Source organism: Meleagris gallopavo, chromosome 1 (genome assembly GCF_905368555.1).
Source record: "Meleagris gallopavo chromosome 1, MGAL_WU_HG_1.1, whole genome shotgun sequence".
NCBI classification, from domain to species: Eukaryota; Metazoa; Chordata; class Aves; order Galliformes; family Phasianidae; genus Meleagris; species Meleagris gallopavo.
This window is the reverse complement of record NC_139404.1, coordinates 172945702-172967616: the sequence shown is the minus strand read 5'-3', so window position 1 is coordinate 172967616 and position 21915 is coordinate 172945702. Positions and strand designations below refer to the sequence as shown.

The 21915-nt window shown below is 41.7% G+C and overlaps 1 protein-coding gene across 4 annotated transcripts in view; it reads right to left on the bottom strand.

Moving 5' to 3' along the window:
* Window positions 1–21915, bottom strand: part of KATNAL1 (katanin catalytic subunit A1 like 1) — a 39173-nt gene that overhangs the window by 12739 nt on the left and 4519 nt on the right. For 3 of the 4 annotated variants that reach the window (XM_085216068.1, XM_010728923.4, XM_010728924.4), the window contains exons 2-6: window positions 18747–18922; window positions 12186–12346; window positions 10095–10263; window positions 3053–3180; window positions 2445–2550 (exon numbers count right to left, since the gene is read on the bottom strand). In XM_085216068.1, the coding sequence (XP_085072194.1) occupies window positions 2445–2550; window positions 3053–3180; window positions 10095–10263; window positions 12186–12346; window positions 18747–18908 (726 nt within the window). In that variant the 5' untranslated portion in view covers window positions 18909–18922. The remainder of the gene's footprint in view (window positions 1–2444; window positions 2551–3052; window positions 3181–10094; window positions 10264–12185; window positions 12347–18746; window positions 18923–21915) is intronic. The other variant, XM_085216070.1, reaches the window with a different exon arrangement.

The following is a 21915-nucleotide window of genomic DNA, read 5'->3' as shown; positions in this document are numbered from 1 at the left end:
CTTTCTCTCTGCAACTACGAGGCTGCCACTTACTCACTAGTTAAAATCCTTGACAAACACAAAGACTTCTTTATTCCTCCTCTAAGGCTCTGTTAATCCAAAGTATTCCAATAAGAAGCTGAAACACACTGCAGGGAGTAAGTGTTTTGATGAAATCACTGCAGGGTTACTTCTTGCTGTTGTAACAATCACTAGCAGAGCAGTGGGAAGCACAGCAAGCAACCAGGCCTTCTTGGCACAAAGCAGTTCAGAGAAAAAGAAAGAGCAAGCCTGTGGACACTCAGAGACCCAACTGCAACCACACAGCACCTGTGTTGAATTGGGAAGGCAGCTGGCTCCTTCATACCAGGCACTGTCCTCTGAATGCAGGGGCAAACAGCAAGGGCTGTCTTGGGAATTATTCTCAGGAGAGTCTGAACATCCAAAAACAGATCTGGCTGCCTTTTCCCTGAGTTATTGTCCTGAATGCCTAGGCTCAACAAATGCCTGCTGCTACACTGATTACTGCGAGAAACAGCCTTCTCTTCAAAACTTCTCATCCCTGTAGCACAGTCAGAGGTCAACAGTAAGGAAAATGCATGCTGTTCTGCATGAGAAATAAATTCAGGAGAGTTACAGCTTCACGAGTCACCAGGGAGAAGGCTAACAATGAAGACCCTTCATGGACTTGTCAGAAATCAATTTGCATTTCAGACTGAAGGAAGGAAATAATCGTATCGTTTTTTCCACGTCTGCAACCACCTAGTTTCCAGAAGCAACACTGGCCAGCAGGAAAAGATAATCTCATGCAAAGAGAAAGAGACTCTAACTCTGACAACCAGGCTGCTATTTCCCTACCTATTGCCACAGTATTTGGAGACAGGATCAGCAGCACTCTTCATGCTGCCTGCAGCCCGCTGAGATACCTGTCTTAAAGACAGATGGCCACTACATCCTCTAGCCGTGTTAAGAGGTGAGAAAGCAGAATAGCAGTTCTTTACTCCCTTAAAAGTTTTTGAAGACTGGACAGATGGGGCTACTGTAGCTTATAATGAGGGTCAAATGGATCAAATTCCTCTACATCGAGAGGAAAGAAAAAGAGATTCAGTTATTTAACACATACTAAAATCTCACCCTGTATTTGTGACCTGTGATATGTAGGCTTTGTCCAAGCTGACCTTGGTTAACCTCAAGGTCAACCGCAAGCCTGGTGCTTAACCACAGTCACGCTAAACACCAACAGCCATAAAGCTCCAGCTCAAGTTTTGCTGAATCCAGGCAACTCCTTGCAACTCACTAAAGCCTCTGTGAACATCTCTCACACAGCAATCCCAAAGTTCCTGCTGTTCACTCCCACGCTTTCACCTTCCTCTCTTTACTGTCTGTAGACACAAGCCCCCAAAATGACAAGTTTTCTACTCAAATGCTGCATGACTTTGTTTCATAAACAGGCGGCACAACGCGGATTCAAGAGCAGCTCAGGCTGAAGAAGGCCAGTCCTAAGTGTAAATCAGAGAAGTCTTAAGGGCCAAACAGGAAGAGACAGGGCAAGCACTAGTAACACAAGGTCTGACATATGTTGAACTACTGTACTAATCTACAGAAACCAGCCACGTACATCGCATTCTCTACACATGTCATGTCTTTGGAGACTCAGACTGACAGACAGCTTGCAGCAGAGTCTCTTGTCCCAGTTTATCACTGAATGTTTCCCCATAATCAGATGGCCACTGTGCTGTGACTAGTCATTATTAAAACAACGTCAATCCATCCCACAACTAAAGCAAGATAATTTTATTCTCTGTGTACAGAGATCCTCCCTCTGATTCCTTTTCAGCTCTGAGCAAGGCCCAGGCCACGGTTGTCACCAGTCCATCACCCAGCCCAGCTCAGCCCCATGTTACAACAGCTTACTGTTACAGCAGCTCACGCTCCCACTTTGAATTCCCACCACTCCACAGGTAATTCAGTCTAGCTGCAAGCACAGCTGTAAAGCTAAATCATCAGACCAGCCTTCTCTCTCTCCTGGATTCTTTGCATCATGCAGACTGCAGCATGCAGTCAGCATAAGAGAGAGCTGGCACATACAGAAATAAAACCAGTCCAACAATTGCTTTCCTTGGTTGAAAAGCAGCCATTGTAACAAATCAAGCTTTCCATTAGGCATTTCTGCTTCTCTCAATATGCACTACATGTCTGCTCCCGTGCACAGGCTGATCTATTAGCATTGAGAAGTAATGACTGAGTAAACACAAAAGAATTATATAGTGTGAAACCTGCATACACTTCCAGCTGTTTATTTCAGTGCATTTTATATGAATCATTATGAGAGGATTTCATGAACAAATTCTTGAACTTTCCTGTTTGGCATTTGAGGTATCCACTGCAGGCATCTGCACACCCTACAGCAGCAGGCATACATAACTACAGCTTGCCATTTACTAAAGCACCAAATAAATCCCTACCTTCCAAGGTCTTCTGATCCCTTTGAAAAAATCAGGCATCCACATCGGAAGAACAACAGCTTCTCTTAGTAATTTTTTGGCTTCTTCCAAATCTGCTATGTCATCCCTGTACAAAAGAAAGAAACTTTTCTGAGATTCCTGTATGACAATATTTCTCCTGCTTTTACAGAAGAACAAATAAAGTTCTTCCCTCAGTACCATCTCTTTTAGCATGTATTTACCTCATGAGAGTACTCCTACAATCCTGTGACCTAAAACTAAATCCATTTGTGAAAGGTAGGGAAAAAATGAATTTCAGCTCAAGTTACTCTCAGCTGCTTAATTAAAAATTGGTTTGGACAGCGTGAACACCAAAGAGATATCTTCAGAGTTCTCTAGAGTGCACTTCTATTATGGCAGTACTTGCAATGGATGTACTGCAAAAAATACCAGTTAGCACAAAAGAGCCTAACTGTAATCAAATTAATAAACTGTTAAAGCCAAAAGACCTTGCATTGCTCATTTGCAGAAAATTGTGATGTCTCCCTATCTTAAAATTTAGGAGAATAATAATTCCTCCTCTTCTCCACACTAGCAAAAAGACTTCAATAGAGAGAAAATCCTCATACCAATGAATGCTTGGATTCCTCGACACAATGTCCCTTTCAAGAGCTTCGACCAAGTCTTTGTCATAACCCACGCCTCCATCAAATCTTGGAACATCATCAGCAACACCTTCCTGGGGTGTTTTCTTTCCCTAAAAGTGGAAGTCACAGAGGTACATAAGAACATTTTTCTTTGCACATGTTCTTTACTTGTAACATATAGCAATATTGTCTGCTTTGCTTCTGCTCAAGCTGCAAGGTACAAAGCTTTAACACAGCCATCACAGCACCACGATGGCCAGCAAACCCAATACTTTCATACCCTGCACTCCAAGAATCATCCCCAAACACCGGTGGCTGCTTCCACCCCAACTGCACAATGCTTTCTTCATGGATGCTGCTCACAGTGATAAAAGCCCACCAGACTTCATTAAACGTCACAGTGGGTGGGCTGGTTAGTTGCTTTTTTTGTTTTATTTATTAGCAAATCAGATTCTCTTAACAAAGCTAAACCACTCTTTAGGTAACTGACACCAATCACAGGAATGCAGAAGCAGGCTAACAATGCAGCCGGCGTAGGGGCTTTGGCTGCAGCACACAAAAGTCATGAAAGATCCCGACTTGGAAGGGACTCATCAGGATCACTGAGTCCAGCTCCAGCTGAAGACCAGACCACCCGAAGTCTGTTTTGAAGATGCTCCATCTGCCACATTACCTGCCAGAGCTAAACCACTGGCACACTATCATGACAAAGCTGTGACATGTGCAATCTTCAATGGAGGAGAACCAAGAAGAATCTCTGCCATTGTTTAATTAAGGCCTTCTTGCCCAGCATTTCTCCTTTCCTCAGCTGCAACCTATACACTTCCCTTCTCTCATTGAACCCAGCTCCATTAAGACTTAAATGCTTTTAAAAGCCCATGTTTATTTAAGGACCGCACTGAGAGCCCTAAGGAAGCTCCCAAGTCACCCGGACCTCTTTGAACTCCAGCAATTTCTGCACCACGCTGAGATCCATTCAACAGCCAAGCTCAGCCCTGCCACTGCCCCCAACGGCCACAGGTCTCTGGTTAATGCCTCCACAATGCTGTTGAGCTTGTGGGGCAAAGCACTGTTTTCCCTTTGATGCATTAGAGCCCCACTCCTCCTCCTCTTCGGCTTCAGACAGAAACCGCTTCCCCTCCCGGCTAAATGGCAGTGCTCAGCCATGCTGGGAAAGCAGCTGCAAGGCAGGGGGCTGAGCAGGGAGCTGCTTTCGAACTCCTCACTCAGCCTCAGCAGCAAGCTAAAGGATGTCAGCTGGCTGCACAAAGGCAGCCTCGCAGAGAGGCTGAGAGGCAGATGGAGACACACAACGAACTAGCACTGCAAAAAGGGGAAGGCAGCGGCTGCAGCGTGCCCACCACTCGCCCATAAGGGAGCCGTTTGTCTCCTCTCTGGTTTTATTTCTCACTTACAAGTGGAGTCAGTGTTGTTTGGTGCTCCCAGATCAGGGCTTTTGCAATGGAAATTAAGCTGAGAATTGTGTTCAGAACAAAAAGCTGATGTAAAAAATGTAATGGCGTGGTATAAAAAAAGGAAAGAGAGAGAGAAAGCCCTGTAGAGTTTGGAAGGTTTTAGAAGACAGAAAATGGAATCCAAATGTAACTGTAAAAAAGAAGAAAAAAAATCACAATAAAATGAAAGGTATTTGTTACACATTTCTCTCATACTCCTCTGCAGTGAACTGATTTTCCTAGCGGAAGACTTTTCTTGAGCCTCCCAAAACCTGTCATCTGTTTGGCGTTTGCAGGGTGTAGCAAAGCAAGGCAGGCTGCAAAGCGCAAGAGGAGGGAGGTCGCTCAGCTACGGCACAGGGGGAGGAGGCTGAAGCAGCAGCTCAAAGCCACGGCCAAGGCAGGGTCACTCTGCCTGCAGAATGTTTGCTGTGTGGGACAAACTGAACAGAACAGCAGATGTGTGAAGTGGTGCAGGCAGCGGTGAGCCTTCCATGTGGCAGCCGAAAGAAGGGGGAAAAAAAAAAAAGAGGAAAGAAAAGGAAAATGAAAAGAAATGGAAAAAGAAAAGGAGAAAAAAAGGGTAAAGGAGAAACAGAGGGGAATAAAGAAAAGGAGAAAAGGAAAGGTAAGGATTAGAAGGTAGGAAAATAGGAGAAAAAAGAATGAAAAAAGGAGAAAAGGGAGGGGGAAGAAAAGGAGAAAAAGAGGGAAAGGAGAAAAAGGTATGGAGAAAAAGGAGGAAGAGAGAAAAGGAGAAAAAGGAGAAAAAAAAAAGTAAAGCAGAAAAAGGCAAAATAAAAAAGGAAGAGTCCTATGCCCAGCCACCAGCTCACAGCAGTGCCACCATAAGACCTGAGCCCAGCTCCAAAGAAAAGCTGGATGGTCATCTTCCCTGCTTCCTGTGCCTATCTTGCCAGCGGTGTGAGAAAAGGGAGGCATGCTCTCAGCATGGTGCTGATCGTCATTTTGATGAAATTCAGTGTTTCAGGTTTTTCAGTTCTAGAATTGAACCAAAATTTAAAACATTTACAGTCTTCGCATGCAATAAAATTATTAATGTCAGTCCTAAATTGGTCCAATATGCAATCTGCAGTCAGTAGGTGAGTAGAGACCAGAAAGAAAGAAAAATCTGTCACCTGGATGCAGGCAGGATTGAGTTACATGTTCTTGGAGTCATAAAAGATAATGTTTCCAATCAGATCCTCATCTCTTTCCTAAAGCAGATTTAGCTAAAGCTGCTGTGATGACTTCTCAGTAAGGGGGTGTGTGTGTGTGCGTACCTATTTCTGTTCTTGTACTAGGTTTGTGCTTTGGTTTCAGCAGTCATCTCTTCCATGTGTCCACCACACTGATGGGCAGAAAGCATGCCTGTGCATTGCCTCATTTTCCATATCAAACCAGCATCCTCTGGGAACACAGCTGAATACAGTTCCCTGTTCACTTTAGCAGCCCTTCTGCTCTCCTCTCTTCTTGTATGAACACATTTTCCTGGAGCTTGGCTGTTGAATGCACACAGAATGCTCCAGCCACTGCCACCATGAGCATCCCTAGAGGCATTGGTAGCTCTCACTTCAACTGATACCATCACAGGTCCCTCACTACAAGAATGACATCGAGGTCCTGGAGTGTGTCCAGAGAAGTGCAAGGAAGCTGTGAGGGGTCTGGAGCACAAGTCTGATGGGGAGCGGTTGAGGGAGCTGGGATTGTTCAGTATGGAGAAGAGGAGGCTCAGGGGAAACCTTACTGCTCTGTACAACTGCCTGAAAGGAGGCTGTGGTGAGATGGCAGTTGGCCTCTGCTTCCATGTAACAGCAATAGGACAGGAGGGAATGGCCTCAAGTTGCACCAGGGGAGATTCAGGTTGGATGTTAGGAAGTACTACTGCTCCAAGAGACTGGTCAAGTGCTGAACAGGCTGCAAGGGAGGTGGTAGAGTCACCATCCCTGGAGGTGTTCAAGAAACATTTAGATGTGATACTGATGGGAAATAGTGGGAAATATTGGTGACAGGTGAACAGTTGGATTGGATGGTCTTAGAGGTTTTTTCCAACCTTGGTGTTTGTATGATTCTATGATCACATCTGCTAATACATTAAAGCTTTTCCACAATTGCTGAGCTCCCATCTTCTAGCAGAAAATATCATTGCCATCTCCAAGTACATGACCTGCTGCTTTGCATCATTGAACATCATCCCATTTTCCATGGCTCCAACACAGTCATCCAACCCTTCCTCGACAACACCTTCATCATTCTCTGTTGGTTCTTCCCAACTCAGTGTTATCAGCAAGTTTAATCAGCACTTGTCTCTTTTTTGTGGCCCAATCATTAATTTAAATCTAAAACAAGAGTAAGTCTCTGGCCTTGAAGAAATCCATAAATAACTTGCCAGTTGACTGCTACTTTATCTTTCAGTACCACTTGTCTAAATTCCCTTTGCTGCTTAATTCCTCCACTACTCTTCTTCTACACCTCTTCTAGGTCTTTTAAGTCTCTCTAGATTAACTAATTACCTCCCATGTGGCATCCAGCTAGATTAATTTCTTTCTCTAACTGTTAGTGCTAGTGAAGGCAACACCTATGCTTAAGAAACGGTGTATCTCTATTCCACTATTCCTCTATTCTGGTTATTCCCAAGTCTTCTACTTTTCCTCTGCTCTACAGTTGTTTTAAAACTTTGCACGCTTTTTAGATAAAATTAAAAACTCCAGTTGCCTGGATCACTTTTCCTTTTCACCTCTAAATACAGACATGGCCAATTTGCCATTTCAGTGAGAAAATATCAGAGCCAGTAACTTTTACTAGAAATCTCTGCTCCCAGTGCTGCCATCTCACCCCAGTTCTTGCACGGTACTGGGATGGAAATTATGCAGCCTTCCAGTCATAATGCATGGATGCCTGTACTTCCACTTAAAAGCAACTACTTCATCTCACATTCACTTTCCTATAACCTGCCTTGCCTTTACTTCTGATATTGCCTATCAGCATCATCAAGAAAAGAAATATTTAACAATCATATCTTGATCAATTTTAATATTCTCTTCACAGATATGGCAGCACAGCCCTTTTCTGTTTCATATCCTTCATAATATCAACCATCTTCATCCACTGAGGTTCAAAAATTATCTAAAGTTAATTCTAAAAAATGTACAATATGGCATTATGAGATTTCTCAAAGACATACCAGGTAACAGTCATGCTGCCTCTTTAAACTGAGCTACTGATGATAAGCTAAAACTCCTGGAAATTATTCAGCAGAAGGTACCTTGAGAACCAACCAGTTTCCCATGGACCTCAGAAGAAAAAGCACTTGAAAGTAGTATTTTTGAAAAAGAAATGTGTAAATGTAAGGGTTCAGTGGATAAAAACCATTAAGATGGGCTTCAGCTCAAAATTATGGAGCATTACAAAATAGCATTTTACAGGCAGAGGGGTTAAAAATCCTTATCTCAGGGTGATTACAGTCCGAACGAAAAGATGATATGGCCAGGGAAGGAGGAACAGTGATAGAAAGCTTCATACACACAGCAAAGCAAAATACTCCTAAATATAGCCCCAGCATTTATATTTTATGTTGAAAAATATTACAAATAAATATGCATATTACATGGTAATGTTACAGCCAGGAAAGAGTGCAACCTATTACACTGCAGCCCACATCTCAGGAAATGGGTCTGTCACCCACGTTCATCGTATGTTCTTAGTAGCCCTAGCCAAGCCTGAAAACTAAAGAGCTTAATTACTGTGAGAAAACTGATATCTGATGACTTTAGTTTGAAGCTTCAATTTTGCTCCATTGTTTTTAACCGACCATGAAGAGTTACTGAACATCTTTAATTTGACATACAGAGGTTTACTTCAGAATCTGAAAATTATCAACACATGCAAAATAAGAAAGGATAAAACTGAAAGGGAAGTTAAACCTATTTTCTACGCCTCTGCAGAAAATATGGAAAGTTGCATTAGCTTCTTTCACTACCCACACCTGGTTATTTCCTCTTTCGTTCAAAACTATCTTCATAGGAAAATCAGGGGTTCTTTACAAAAATCATTGAAAGGCACATGACAAGTTGTAACCTGGTTTGATTTTTGCATATATACCCCAGACAAAGAAGTTAATATAACTACCAAGTAGTTAGAAAAACACAAAAAGAAGAGCACGTTTCTTGAAGAGCAGGCATTGGTAGCTATTTTCCTTCTGCCACCTAGTGACCAATTTATTCAGATGAGGGTAGTGTTTAAAATGCACTGTTCAAAAGGAAGACCTTCATGACTCTCTGTGTGACAGCAGGTGTTGTAACTAATCATGTTATTCCCTGACACTGTTGTACAAATCATGCTATTGTGAGCTCCTCACAGTAAAGCCCAGTAATGCTCATCACTGCAAAGCCCACCCTCATTACAGTTGAGGCCCTGAAGGCTACCTTGCACCAACACATCTGGGGAATCTGTCACAAACCACGTGTCTCTGGAACAACTGTAAATCATCTCACAGATCCTTACAAGCTTTTTATTAGGTTGCAGGTCACAGACTTTTTATTTTAGATTTCTAAAATGACTAAACTTGATCTGTGAATCACTCAGTGGCACTGCTAAAGATATGCCTGGTCTTATGTGCTACTGATAATGAGGGCTGGTATATCCTAACACTTTTCCTGTGTATCAAAAGAGTTATTTATGGTGGAAAAGGTGCACCTTCTGAGTTCTTTCTGCACTGTGTAGATGCAGCTTGTAATAGAAAAGCCACGAGAGTGCTGACCAAAGTCATCTGGAAAAAAATTGGACTAAATATTCTCCTCTTTGTTTACTAAGATCCTTACAAAACTGCATGTTGCACAGAACGAGATGCTTGCGTCTTTGTCAGGACAAAGCCCTCTCAGCACACTGTGGACTTGTATCATTCATACCACAGATTCTTTGGGTTCCCAGCACTGACTCCGCAATTACATTTAAAATGCAAGTGTCTCAAACAGTGACTTGCACACACAGGCAGTTTTTTTCAGCCACACAGCCCTTCCTTGACAGTGAATCACTGCCTCTTTCACTTCAGCACTGATTCTTTGGCATGGATCTTCAAAAGAAAGAATTCATAACTTATTCCAATTCATTTCATTATTGTTTTTTATTCTTCATATTTTATTCTTCAAGACAAAAAAACCCTTTCCAAGAAGTACCTTCCTAAACATAATAATAAAAACAAAAGCGTTTTCATAAATGAAAGAAAATTAAAATTGCTATGTCTCCCTCGCATCACATTCAAATCTGTAATTTCAAATAACTTGGCACACACCTGCATAACACAGCACTTACAGAACTCTCCTAGACCTCCATGCACATCTTACTGGCAGGACAGTACCGTGGAATCCTATTTGTAAAGCCTAGAGAAGGGCACTGGTCTCACTTTTGCACTTTACAAACCTGAATTGAATCTCTTCAAAGAAAAAAGAAGGGCTGGGGGGGGGAGGGGGGGGAGGCAGGAGGCAGAGAAGGGCCTTTACACAGCCACATCAGAGTTTTATTATTTGATAACTGAAGCTAAGAATGGCTCCAGGCTCGGCCGCACTCCTCACCTTGTCATCCCTCCCTCTGGCCCTCTGCTCCCTGTCACGGCTGCCCGCAGATTTGTCGCTCCTCGCTGCCGGCTGCGCTCTGCCCACGGGCCCACGGGGCTGCAGGCCTGGGGATTCCTTCCTCGAAGGCTTTGCTCCTCGGTTGGGACGCTTGATCTGAGGTGGGGCCCTAGATAATAGGCAAGCACATCAATAAAATGCTAAAAACAGCAAAAAGAGCAACATTCAGAAGGAATGGTTCTAATATTCTATTAATGGCCTTGGTGAATTATCACCAAAGCTGACAAGCTCCTATCCTGTGTGTTGATATCTGCAAATCTAGAAACCTATTTCTGCTTCTGTCTGACACGAAGAAAAAAAAAAATACAAAAGAGAAGTTTCAGTAGTGGAAAGAAAGATAACAGTCAATACCATTATACCAATCTTACAAGAAATGAGCATGCATATAACAAGAGAGGATACAACTTACTAAATCTTGTAATTGTAGTTTCCTCTGACTTTGAATAAGGAGAATATATCAGGCTACACTCCTATGCATAAGTTCTACCCAGCCAGAAGACATCCCCAGCAAAACAAAAGCTGACTAATAGCTCTGACAGGCCCCAAAACAGAGAGACAGAATGTTAAAACAATCCTCCTACCGCCATCTTCATTCCCCGGTGTAAAAATGTCAAAACATAAAAATTGCCTCAAAAGTAAATGTAAACAAAGCCAAATTGCAAGCACCTCTACTCTGTGCATCACCCACGATGTCAAAGGGAACAGAGCAGCGGCAGAAGGAGGTGGAATTTATTTTTAAGGCGAGGTGTCACAGTCATTTTGCTCTAGGGATTGGTTTTGGAACACGGAACTGAAATCCGTGGCCAGAAATGTCACCCAACTTTAATTAGTGATCCATACTTCAACTTCTGCATTGTCTACAAGAAAACACTTCCCTGGAATACGATTTAACAGCAGCACATACTTATATGCACTCCTGGGTTTTGCTTTCAAACAATTTCTTCAAACTTAACAGCACAGGATAGTGGCTAATTGTCCTTATTTTTATGCACAAGATTTAAATTTCGGCTTAAAGATGTGGATGAACTTTGGGCTCTGAGCTCTACAAAAGATACAAGAAGGAATATATCTTGTATTTCTCACAGCATTACCACAAAAACTCGATAATCATTTATATCACTCACCAAAGCAATCAATGTTAATATTATTTTACTTTCATATTCTTATGGTGGCTTTTTTTGAAATGTAAAGATCAATTTATCTGATAATCATAAAGCACAGGAATTTACACAACTTGGCACTTCTTTCTGCTAACCCAGATCTCTCACTTTAATTTCTTCCTTTGGATATATGAGCACACAAACATCAACATTATTTGTTATTGATAGAAACACACTGGCATGAAAAATTTGATTCTTGTATTTAGAATTGGAGCATCACTTGGGTTGGAAGGGACCTTAAAGATCAATGAGCTCCAAACTCCTGCTGTGGGCAAAGTTGCCAACCACATTTAAATTAGATCATTTTTTCTAACCACCTGTGTCAGGTTTTATTAGAGAAAAATAGGAATTTCACAAAATGCAATTTATTTTAAGAAAACTGTTAATTAACTAAAGTTACTTTTGGAGGGGTTACAGAAGAAAGAACACCACATAGAGCAGAACATGGTTAGCAATAAATTAACCAGTTGATTCAATAAAGTTGATTCATATTAGCTGTAGGTATGGAGCAGTTCTAACCAACACATCCTTCCAGATCCTTCAGTTCGTTTTCAATTCCTCAGCCACCAGTGAGTTCAACGGTTTAAATAAACTGAATGGAAAAATGTCCTCTCTGTACATGATGAAAACAACTGCCACCAAAAGCTCATTTATCTCCAAGATCCCTCCTACCAGAATAAAGGACTGACTTTTTTTTTTAGAGTTTCAGCAATAAATTTGACTATAATTTACTTATTTTTCCCCAATAAATTATATTTATGCTTTATTAGAAAATGAAATGCAATTTTCATGTTACAAATACATTCTAAAAAGAACATGAAATTAAGGCAGCCTGGTTTAATTCCACCAGTCTGCCTGAGCCACTCATTACCTGTGTTCAGCTGGAACTGGAGGAGGCCAAACAGCAGGGTCTCTAAAAGGCTCATCTTGATTGGACACAGGGATATCTGCAGGTCTGTCCATTTTAAAACTCTCTAAAGTATCAACAATGCTCTTAACTTGTTCATATTCTTCAACTAATTCTTGCCGAACCTTCAGAAACACAGACATCATTTTAAAATGGTTACATTTTTAAAACGTAAATCTCAAAATCTCAGACTCCAGGGTTTCCATTCCAAACCCCAGACACATCAGGCTGACAGAAATCTTGACAGCAGCATCAACAATTGAATCAGTTGGGTTTATCCTCCTGCTTGTGAGTGTCTGAGGAGACCTGGAGACATGACTGCTAATGCAGGGATTGACACCACAGACCATATGCAATTGCCAAAGTTTACGTGTGCTTGTTGACATGTGTGCACACTTAAGACATAGTTTTAGAGCATAAGGGCCCCACTTGCAGATCTTAAACATTTGCTTCCATTCTGGCATAAAAGAACTTCTCAGAGTACAGTCTCCAGGGTTCTAGTAAGAAAACTGGCCAAATCTGTAAAATAAAATATTATAAAAGTGATTTTTTGATGGGCACAATATTACTGTAGAGTCAAAACAGAAAACAATTTTTTGATGGATTACGAAGACTAGGAAAAAAAAGGGGAACCTTAACACCCTGTAGCATAAGTTCAAATGATAAGCAAAGTAGGTGAGGAAAGAATGAGAGGAAATTATGTCTCATGAAGAAACTGATTGCAGAATTACGCAGCTGAATTTTATACTTAATGTCTCCATTGCCACCATTAGCATTTCTGCAATAATTTCAAAATTATTTAATGAATATTTGTTCATTATTTTTTGCCATTAAGTCTGGGAAAAATAAATCTGTGAAGAAACTTCACAAGTTTTAAGTCATATAGCTTGCTGCAAGCTCAAGTTTTGTGTGTTAAGGTCACCAGCCCTTAGTACACATCAGCAGCCAAAAAGGCACTCTACATTCTTGCTCAAAAACATGAGCTTGTGGTACATTAGCTTAAGATGTACTCGGATTCACTAAGTGCACTTGCATGGCATTTTACCAGTCTTCCACCTGCTGTTCAATGATGCTTTCCATCCTGCAGGACCAACCTTCACTCTTGTGATGGAAATTAATGTTAAGTAGCACCACACCTTACCAATGTTCTTCTTAATGGCACTTACTGATGAAAAGAGGCAGCTAGCAACCTATAATTTCCCCTATGTGCTCAGAAAGGAACCATGGTAGGCAAGTGCAGGCTGCTGTGTCCTACCAGCATATGTGCAGAAGCACACTTGGCTCATATCTGCTCACCCCATTTCTCTACCACACTTATCTCCCCCCCTCCCCAGGGCTATCAAAACAGTGTCCAGCCCCTCACCAAGGACTGGAGCACTGTCATTCAGCTCCCTGGAGCAGGAAGGAGGGTAGCATCTGAAAATGCTGAGAAAGTGAGCTTTTGGTGCCTTGGAAGCTGAAAACAAACTAACAGCTGCTGCCCATTTGTTAGCAAGATCTGAGCAAACTCTGGAACACACAGCCCTTATCACTGTCTTGGTACCCAGCAAATGAGCCGACCAAAAGCCCTCAATGTACTTAAACAAGACAATCACAAAGGAAAAACCATTTGACAAATTCCTAGAGGCTTTGAAGAGTTTGAGTCAGATGAAACAGGTGCAAAAAGTGTTTCTTGCAGCTGGCAAACAAATAAGCCAGATACAAACCAAGAGGGGCTGTGCCATAATTAGGGAGGTGACTGACCAGAGCCTCTGAGGGATGAGTCCCTGCAGCAGCCCCTAAAAGCTGTAAGCAGGGAAATCACTGGTCTGGGCTCACCCAGTCTCTTTTCCCCTTCCCTCAGGTGTAAGGGCTACCAGGTGGCTCCAATTCAGGTTATAGAGAACTCCCCCAAAATCCTTTTATGTTATTCGTGTTTAATCATGGGCTGACTTAACAGCTCTCACTGCCAAAAAGAAAGATCTCACCCTCCTCACTTCTGCATAGCCACACTCACTACAGCTATTCTGGACTCAATTATGGCAGAAAACAAGCCTAGGAGGGTCATAACTAAATAAATAAATAAAGGAGCTTTGCTGAATTAGCAAACTGCACTGGCTCACTAGCTTGTGATCAGATGAATACCAGGACAAAGAACAGCAGGGTGCAGAGCAGGGATGCTGCTGAGAGAAGGCTGGGTAGGAAGAGCGTGGCCCTGCTGAGCACTCAGCATCAAGAACATCCTAACACATGGGTATAAAACACAACGACCAGGAGCTGAGTTCACTTTCTCTTTGTGGTAGTTCCAGAGAGTTTCAGAGCTCCTCCATGTTCCACATCTTGCAACAGCAGTACCTTTGAGACCAGCTCTTACTTGTTACGCTACAGCCTAAACCTCCCATAACATGAATATTTTGTACTTTGGTAAATGCATACAACACATGGGGTTGTTTTTTAATTGCATAATGCTGGAACAAAACTAATAGAGTTTCTATGAAAGCATTTTCCAAACCTGAAATTACAGCATGTAATTATCATTAGTTGTTCAACAAGCTCCACTTAAAAAACTGAAAATAACAATTCTTTCAGTCATACCCAAAATGGATGCCCTGTGTGATCCCATGGAGTCAAAGCACAGTATTCAGAGATCTTCATGCAGAATATTCCTTAATTACTCATGAAGCAATTTATAGAGTGTTAATAAGACAGGCATGAGGCAGAAACAACAGGCACAGATTGACTGACAGGCATTTAAAATTATAAAACCAGAATTAACCTTTATTTTAAGAGCACAGAGCACCTAATCACCTGCTCCAGTGGGGTTGATTGGAAAAGGTGCCTTGCCGGCCTCTCACAGCACCCTGAAAATTGTCCAATTTCCGCCTTAGCTGCAGCTCCTGTGCTCTCAGATACTGTGCAACACACAGCACACGGTCATAACATGCAGCAGGTTTTGCTCGACAGCCTCTGGCCTTGACAAAAGACCATGCTATCTCCTGGGGGCACACTCAGCTGTCACTCTGCAGCTGCTGAACTGTCACTGAAGCAGCTCCTTCCTACAAGCCAGCTGTCTAGTAAAAAGACTACAAGAGCCAAGAAACTCTACTGGAGTAAACAAGGGGAATGTCAGAAGTAGTAAAGTTCAAGTAGCAGTCGTGAGAGAAAGTCTACCTTTTTTAGTTGCGAAGTATAAGATGAGTTGCTTCTGATTTTGACTGAGGCTCTTCTGAGCCACCCAAGAACAAGCTGCAAACCCTCCAGAATATAAAACAAGTAAGGGTCTCACTAGCAAGTGATGCTCAATATCACCATGCCAAGCAACTAACCAGAAAATGAACCTCATGAAAGGGCTAGGGGAATTCTCATATTGTCACATTGCTACTTTGGCATACCCTGCACTGATCTCCAGATGCATCTTTTGTTGTTTTGAAGTTGTGCATATTATTCCAGATTAATAACAATCCCCAGTCAGCACTGGTTTTGACACCCTAGAAGCAGTATTGCTTCAAGTGAACGTGCATCCCTAAGCTGTTCCCAGTGGAACTGATGTTGTGTGTTCATGTTCCTCCTCCTCATAATTATCCTCTCAGCACCAAGCACAAGAACTCCTAGCAAGGAAAGCTGAAGCTGTCTGCATGTGCTGTGTGAAATACAACCTACTAAATACTTGGATTGCAGCACTGAGCATCGTTCTCACTAGACCAGCCTGTAGAAATTAAAAAATCCTGACACCTCAGCAAAGAAAAGTAGATAAAGAGTCTTTGGGAGTCTGACCCAAAATCTCACCTAGTTCTGGTTCATCTCTGCTCTGCATCTCTCAATAAACTGCTGGCAAAATCCTGTTAATACACAGAGCCACAAAGCAGATTCAACTAATGGAAAATCCCCTACAGAAAAGTGACCGTACGGGAGAGAATAATGGTCCATACAAGTGGCAAGCTAACTGACTGCCATGGCACAGCTTAACCATTCTTGGAGGTATGTTACTCTTAGGGACATTCCAATGTTAGGAAGGAATGAGTACACAACACCTGAAACTGAGGTCACTGCCTCAGAAAAAAACATAAACTGTCCACAACTGGACAGAAAAAAGGGCAGGTTTGATGTTGCCAGTTTCCCTCAGTGTCCATTTCCTAGGAATCCTTCAGGAGGTTCAAGGATCAAGATGAATTGAGAACATGCGTACAGACAGCAGATCCTAAAGAATTGATTCAAGTAATAATCCTTTCTTCTCCTTTGAGCATTTGCCTACATGTCCAAGTCATGGACCATTCCCAGCAGGCACAGATCTGCCCAACTAGAGATTGCCAAACTCCACATAAAAAAGTAGCAGTGGCATTATTGTCCTCATTTTCATCAGAAGATGAAGAAAGTGAAGTAACTAAAGAACAGGTTTGTTCCATATTCCAGATGAGAGACAATGTTAGGTAAAAACTACCTGCACTCATTCCCTAACCCAAGGATTGCTTTGCTTTTCAAGAGGGCAGTGGAATATTTTGATTTTGATTCTGCACTTTGCTGCTACCAAGTGGGTTAGACCTGAATTTTGCTAAATTTATGTGTACAGCATCAACACAATTTATTGGTGATGTAACTTCTGTGTTTACACTTTTCATGAGAAGCAGTCTGTCAGACAGCAACTGCATGGCACTGGCTGTTTGGAGGTAGTTGCTGTTGGAGCTGGAAAGCAGTGCTAACATCCAGATCATCAGATTCCCTCTTATTCAGTCAGAATGAGAAAGCACAGTTATTTATGAAGAGCGAGTTAGAAAGCAGGTCAATTTTTCTAGGTCCCAGTGAGGGAAGTGCTTCTGTGAAAAAACTTCGGATTCCAGGGTTATCATTTGCTCCCAAGACTACAGGTAGTTCTATAAATAATGAAGACAGTCTGAGAATGAAGAAGAGGTTTTTTTCCACACTTCTTACTTTTACATATTTGAGCCTGAGCAGAGATTGGCTCAAGTAATGGCAAAGCTAGATTTTGACAAAGCTTAGCTACCACCACTGTACTGAGAAGTTTGAGAATTATCATGAGCACACAACATGACAGACAGTACTCCACCTGCTGATGCTCTTTCTGGGGATAGTGCTTTTTAAATTATGTACAGACACTGTTAGGGCAATTCTGATTTTACTTAAAAGAGGTAATTTCTGAGAAGCTACCAACTTCAGATTCACTGGTAAGGTGCCTACTGCCTTTCCTAGAGAAGAATCCTGGAAACAGCATTAAAGGTCCCTTTATACTCAAGGCTTGTGTCCAGTGTACAGCATACATTCCACGGTACACAGGCAGCAGTTGAAATAACACACAATGCCATGAGATTGTGAGACTTGAAGTAATCTTCATAAGCCAAAAGCTGTTAAAAGTTTAATGGAAGATTTAATGTCATCAGGGGAAACACAAAGTACTAAAAGTGAGGGTGATGCAGAAATGCAGCTGCAGAACAAGGAAAATCTCATGTTTTTACCTGCACATCAGCTACAAATTTGGCAGGAAATAAGAACAAGATCAGGGCACAAATACCACTCAGTGTGGCCTGGGGTGGGGAGGAGCTCGAATACAAACACAAGTGTCAGTATCTCCTATACAATGTTTAGCTTCTTTCAGCACCAGGAAAGCTAGGCACTATCACTGCTGTTTGTGCACACATATCCTTTGCCATCAAGATCTTAGCCAGTGCACAGACTTTAATAATTAGTTTCACGATAAAGACCTATGAATAGTATTATGATTTGATTATCATTTGATTGCTAACAGTTTTAGCTAATAGTACACAAAATACTGCAAGAAGCAGACATTTCAAGCACAAAATCATGATCAAAGCACTTGCTGCAATAAAGAAAAGATTTTGCTTTTGTTTTTAAATAGCACTGATATTTAGAAAAACACTCCTTGAAATCATCTCTTCAGCTACTGCAAAATTATATCCTTTGTAAGAGCTACGTTCTTTCAAAACATTATTTATACAGTATGATTATTTTTCTGGAATACACTTTTACATTTTTATTCTCTGAGTTGGTATCTTTCTTTTTCTTTTTTTTAGATAGAGTACATTTTCTACAGTGAAATATATGTGTATATATATACATACACACACATATGTGATACATGATCCAGACCAAGGGCATGCAATTTGCATGTTGTAGTGTGCATATCTATCTCCTACTCAGACAGCCATTCTACTGACGCTAACCCATTCACTCACACCTTAATTTGCTGAATATTAGATGGACAAGAGATCAAATAGCAAAGGGAAGTCCTCAGCAAGACAATTTTTCCAGAGTATACAATCACACATGAACAGACTAATAGTTAGCCAAACATCGTAAGTGAAAACAAAGCAAAAAATGTTATACATTTATATAAAGATTTCTTCCAAATACACCATCAGAAATAATTCCCTATAAATGTCAACTAAACATCGTGTAGGCAATGTTATAAACTTAGCTGAAATATACATCCTCTACACTATAAAAGGTTGAGGAAGTATAGAATATTTTTCAAATACCAAGTAACACAATACAGGCAACCTTATTTCACCATACCTGTTGCCATTTGCCCTTAATTGCTGGATCTCTGATCGACTGGCAATGTCTCTGGATTTGCTGGATGACACCCTGGTAATACACCATAGAAGAGTCATAATTCCCAATGAGTGCATAGTCTCTTCCCTTTTTGGCATTGTCGCAGATCTCTGCCAAATTCATCTTCACTCAGAAATCTAGAAGAGAATATAATCATCAGCAAAACTAATTTTACATGCTAGAGTAATTCAGTCTGTGAAATTCTAGCTTTCTTACTTCTCTCAAAGCTGAATTGTGGTTTTTTTTTCTTTACCAAGCATTTAGCTCTTGAAGCATCAAGCCTAAGGTTTGAGATCATAAATCACAACTCATTTATAGTGATTAAAAACAAACAAAGGGCTATACAACTTCTTTGTTGCCTTTGGTCGCAGTCTCATTAAATTAATGCAAGAAAATTAAATGCCCTGCCTACCCTGATCTTCAAGGATCTAACCAGCCAAACTTTAATTTGTAGATCACCACAATATATTAGCAGCCATCAACCTGTGAATCACAAATCACACAAGGCACTAAATTGCTTTTTATGCTGTTGGATTACATACGTGCCTAAATGCTTCAAGCAGCACCGTGGAAGTCTGCACTTAGCACTTCTGAGAGCCCTCTCCCTAATGAGATTGCAATGCTGCTGAACGACAGCTCCACTATAGGCAAAGTTGAGAGCCTCTTTCTATTTAAATATTCTTGTGAAGTACATCAGCATCCAGATGCTGACTTGCACTTTTTCATTAAGTCTAACATGTCCCTCTGGGATTTACAGCAGAGTTAGCATCCACATTTAAGACTTCTTAAAATGACACTTACCAAAGCACAACCTTCCCCTAGTCCCTCAAACAATTTAGGATTAATACTTTTTTACTAACTTTTTCATATATAAGCAACAAATCATGGCACAAGTTGAAGGCAAACCCATATACTTCTCCCAGTAAATGTCTGAGAAAGCAGTATTAAACCATAGACTTGAAAGCATGAGGCACTGATCAGAAAGGTCTGTATTTAAGGCTCAAGATCCAAGCAGTGCCTGCCCATCGAATTTATCCAAATCCCCCATAACCCAACATCTAAGTCCCTGCCATACAAAAGTAGCCCCAATTCCCTTGCCTTAACTCAAACCCCAAAATTCCCAACATTCATCCAAATGGACATCTCAGGAAATCAAAAATAAGATTAATAGCTACACAAGGCAGACAAACATCAGTGCAGGGAGAAGAGGTTAGCCTGAACCCACACACCAAGCCCATTCTTGCTCTTGTCACTAAGCCCACAGTCACATGGCCTCTTTACTGGTGAACGTCCCAGCAAGAATTTGTTGCTCTCCTACTGCCCTGAGGATGGTGGTGGCACCAGGGCTTGCTTGTCCCCGCTCTCTGCCTCTTGTCTCAGGCTGCTGGAAACCTCAAGGTGGATGCAGAATGTAGGTGGATGTGGCAACCACCTGTAATTTGCTCTCTCCTGGAGCTGAGGGAGGGCAGGATGGAGAGTTCTAGCTCTAGAACCCTGACTGTAATAATTGAAGAGGAGGTGGAAAAATTTACATGGCTTAAAAATGTGATGGGAAACCATACAATAATCTCCCATTTTCTCCATAAGTTTGGGGGCTCCCAGCATGATGCTGGTGACATAGAAGGGCAAGCAAGAGCTTGATGGCTCGTGCATCACACTGTGGAGCTTCTGCATGCCCAGAGCCACTGAAACTTTGTGGAGGTGTTCAAGAACCATGGAAATGGCACTGAGGGACACTGTTAGTGGGCATAGTGAGGATGGGCTGATGGTTGGACTTAGTGATCTTAGTGGTCTTTTCCAACCTTAATGATTCTATGTAACTTGGAGCACACAGGGAAGTCACTGCATGTTCACGTGCTCCTACAGTATCCTATCAATTGGGAAATGCCTATTGATGCCTCCAGAGCTACTATGACTAGCAGAATCTCCTGCATTTGGGTATTTCAATTTTACTTATCACCTATTCTAGACACCAAATCAGGTAATACTGACATGAAAAGGTGACTGTAACATCATCCAGCTACGCGAGATGTGTTGGAAACAGCAGCTGTTGACCTCAGTCCTAAGAAAGCTCCCCCTTATGACCAGGCAATGCTCTGAGGCCCTACTGCAAAAAGACTGACTAGTTCAAACTGATGGCAAAAAATTGTTTAAACAAGTTGCAGTCCTTTTACACCTACTAGCTATGGTACTGTTCATTCAGAACAGCCAGACCTGAAAGCAGGGCAGAACATGCCCACAATTCAGGAGAAAAAAAAAAATCAGGTCTTTTGGGGAAGGCCTTCTTTCCTGGATTGTTTTCTGGACAGCTACACACCAGTGAGAAGAGGCCGCTAGAACTAGGTAGAGGATTTTTCCATATTCTATACATATTTTTTAATTATCTGTTCTGCATCGAATTATGAAGTTAATACGCTGTATACACCAAAGAAACCAGAAATAGAAAGTGCATAATTAATTTTGTATCATTTTAAAATATTTGTTTTTCCTGCTGTGCCACAGCCGCATACTTTAAATAAATGCGTAGCAAGGGACAACTGTTGTCAAGTACATCTAGGACAACTTACACGTTCCTCGTGACACCAGCTTCCCATCCTAGCATTGTATGGTTCTCTCCTGCACCAGACCATAACAGCTCCATTGTACATCAAGGTACGCTCTGAGATTCCTCAGTTCACGGATCATTGACAAGAAGAGACATTACAGACGTTTCATCAGTAGAGCTGCCACACACAGGGTCTTAAGCCCACTTGTTAAAAACTCTGCAGCAGCATGGCTAAAAGGTCACAGGGGATATTAATCTCCATTCTTCGGAGCATAAGCTGAGCTGATCCTTAGCTGGGGTCAGGAAAGAATTTTTCTCCCACAACCAAAGCAACGCACAATTGAGCAAGATCCAAAAGATGGTCTTTTTTTTCTATTTTTTTTTAAAGTATTAAAACATTACACAGTCAGAGATATACCAGTGAGAACAGTGGGCAGGAGGGGGAGCGCAGGCACTGCTCCTTCTGCACACCATCTCCAGCTGAAGCGTGTATGCAGGGCCATCCCTGCGTCCATATTCACTGGGAGCTGCCAGGAGCATCAGTGCCCTCACTTCAGGCAGGATCTGCAGCAGGATTTTTTCTTC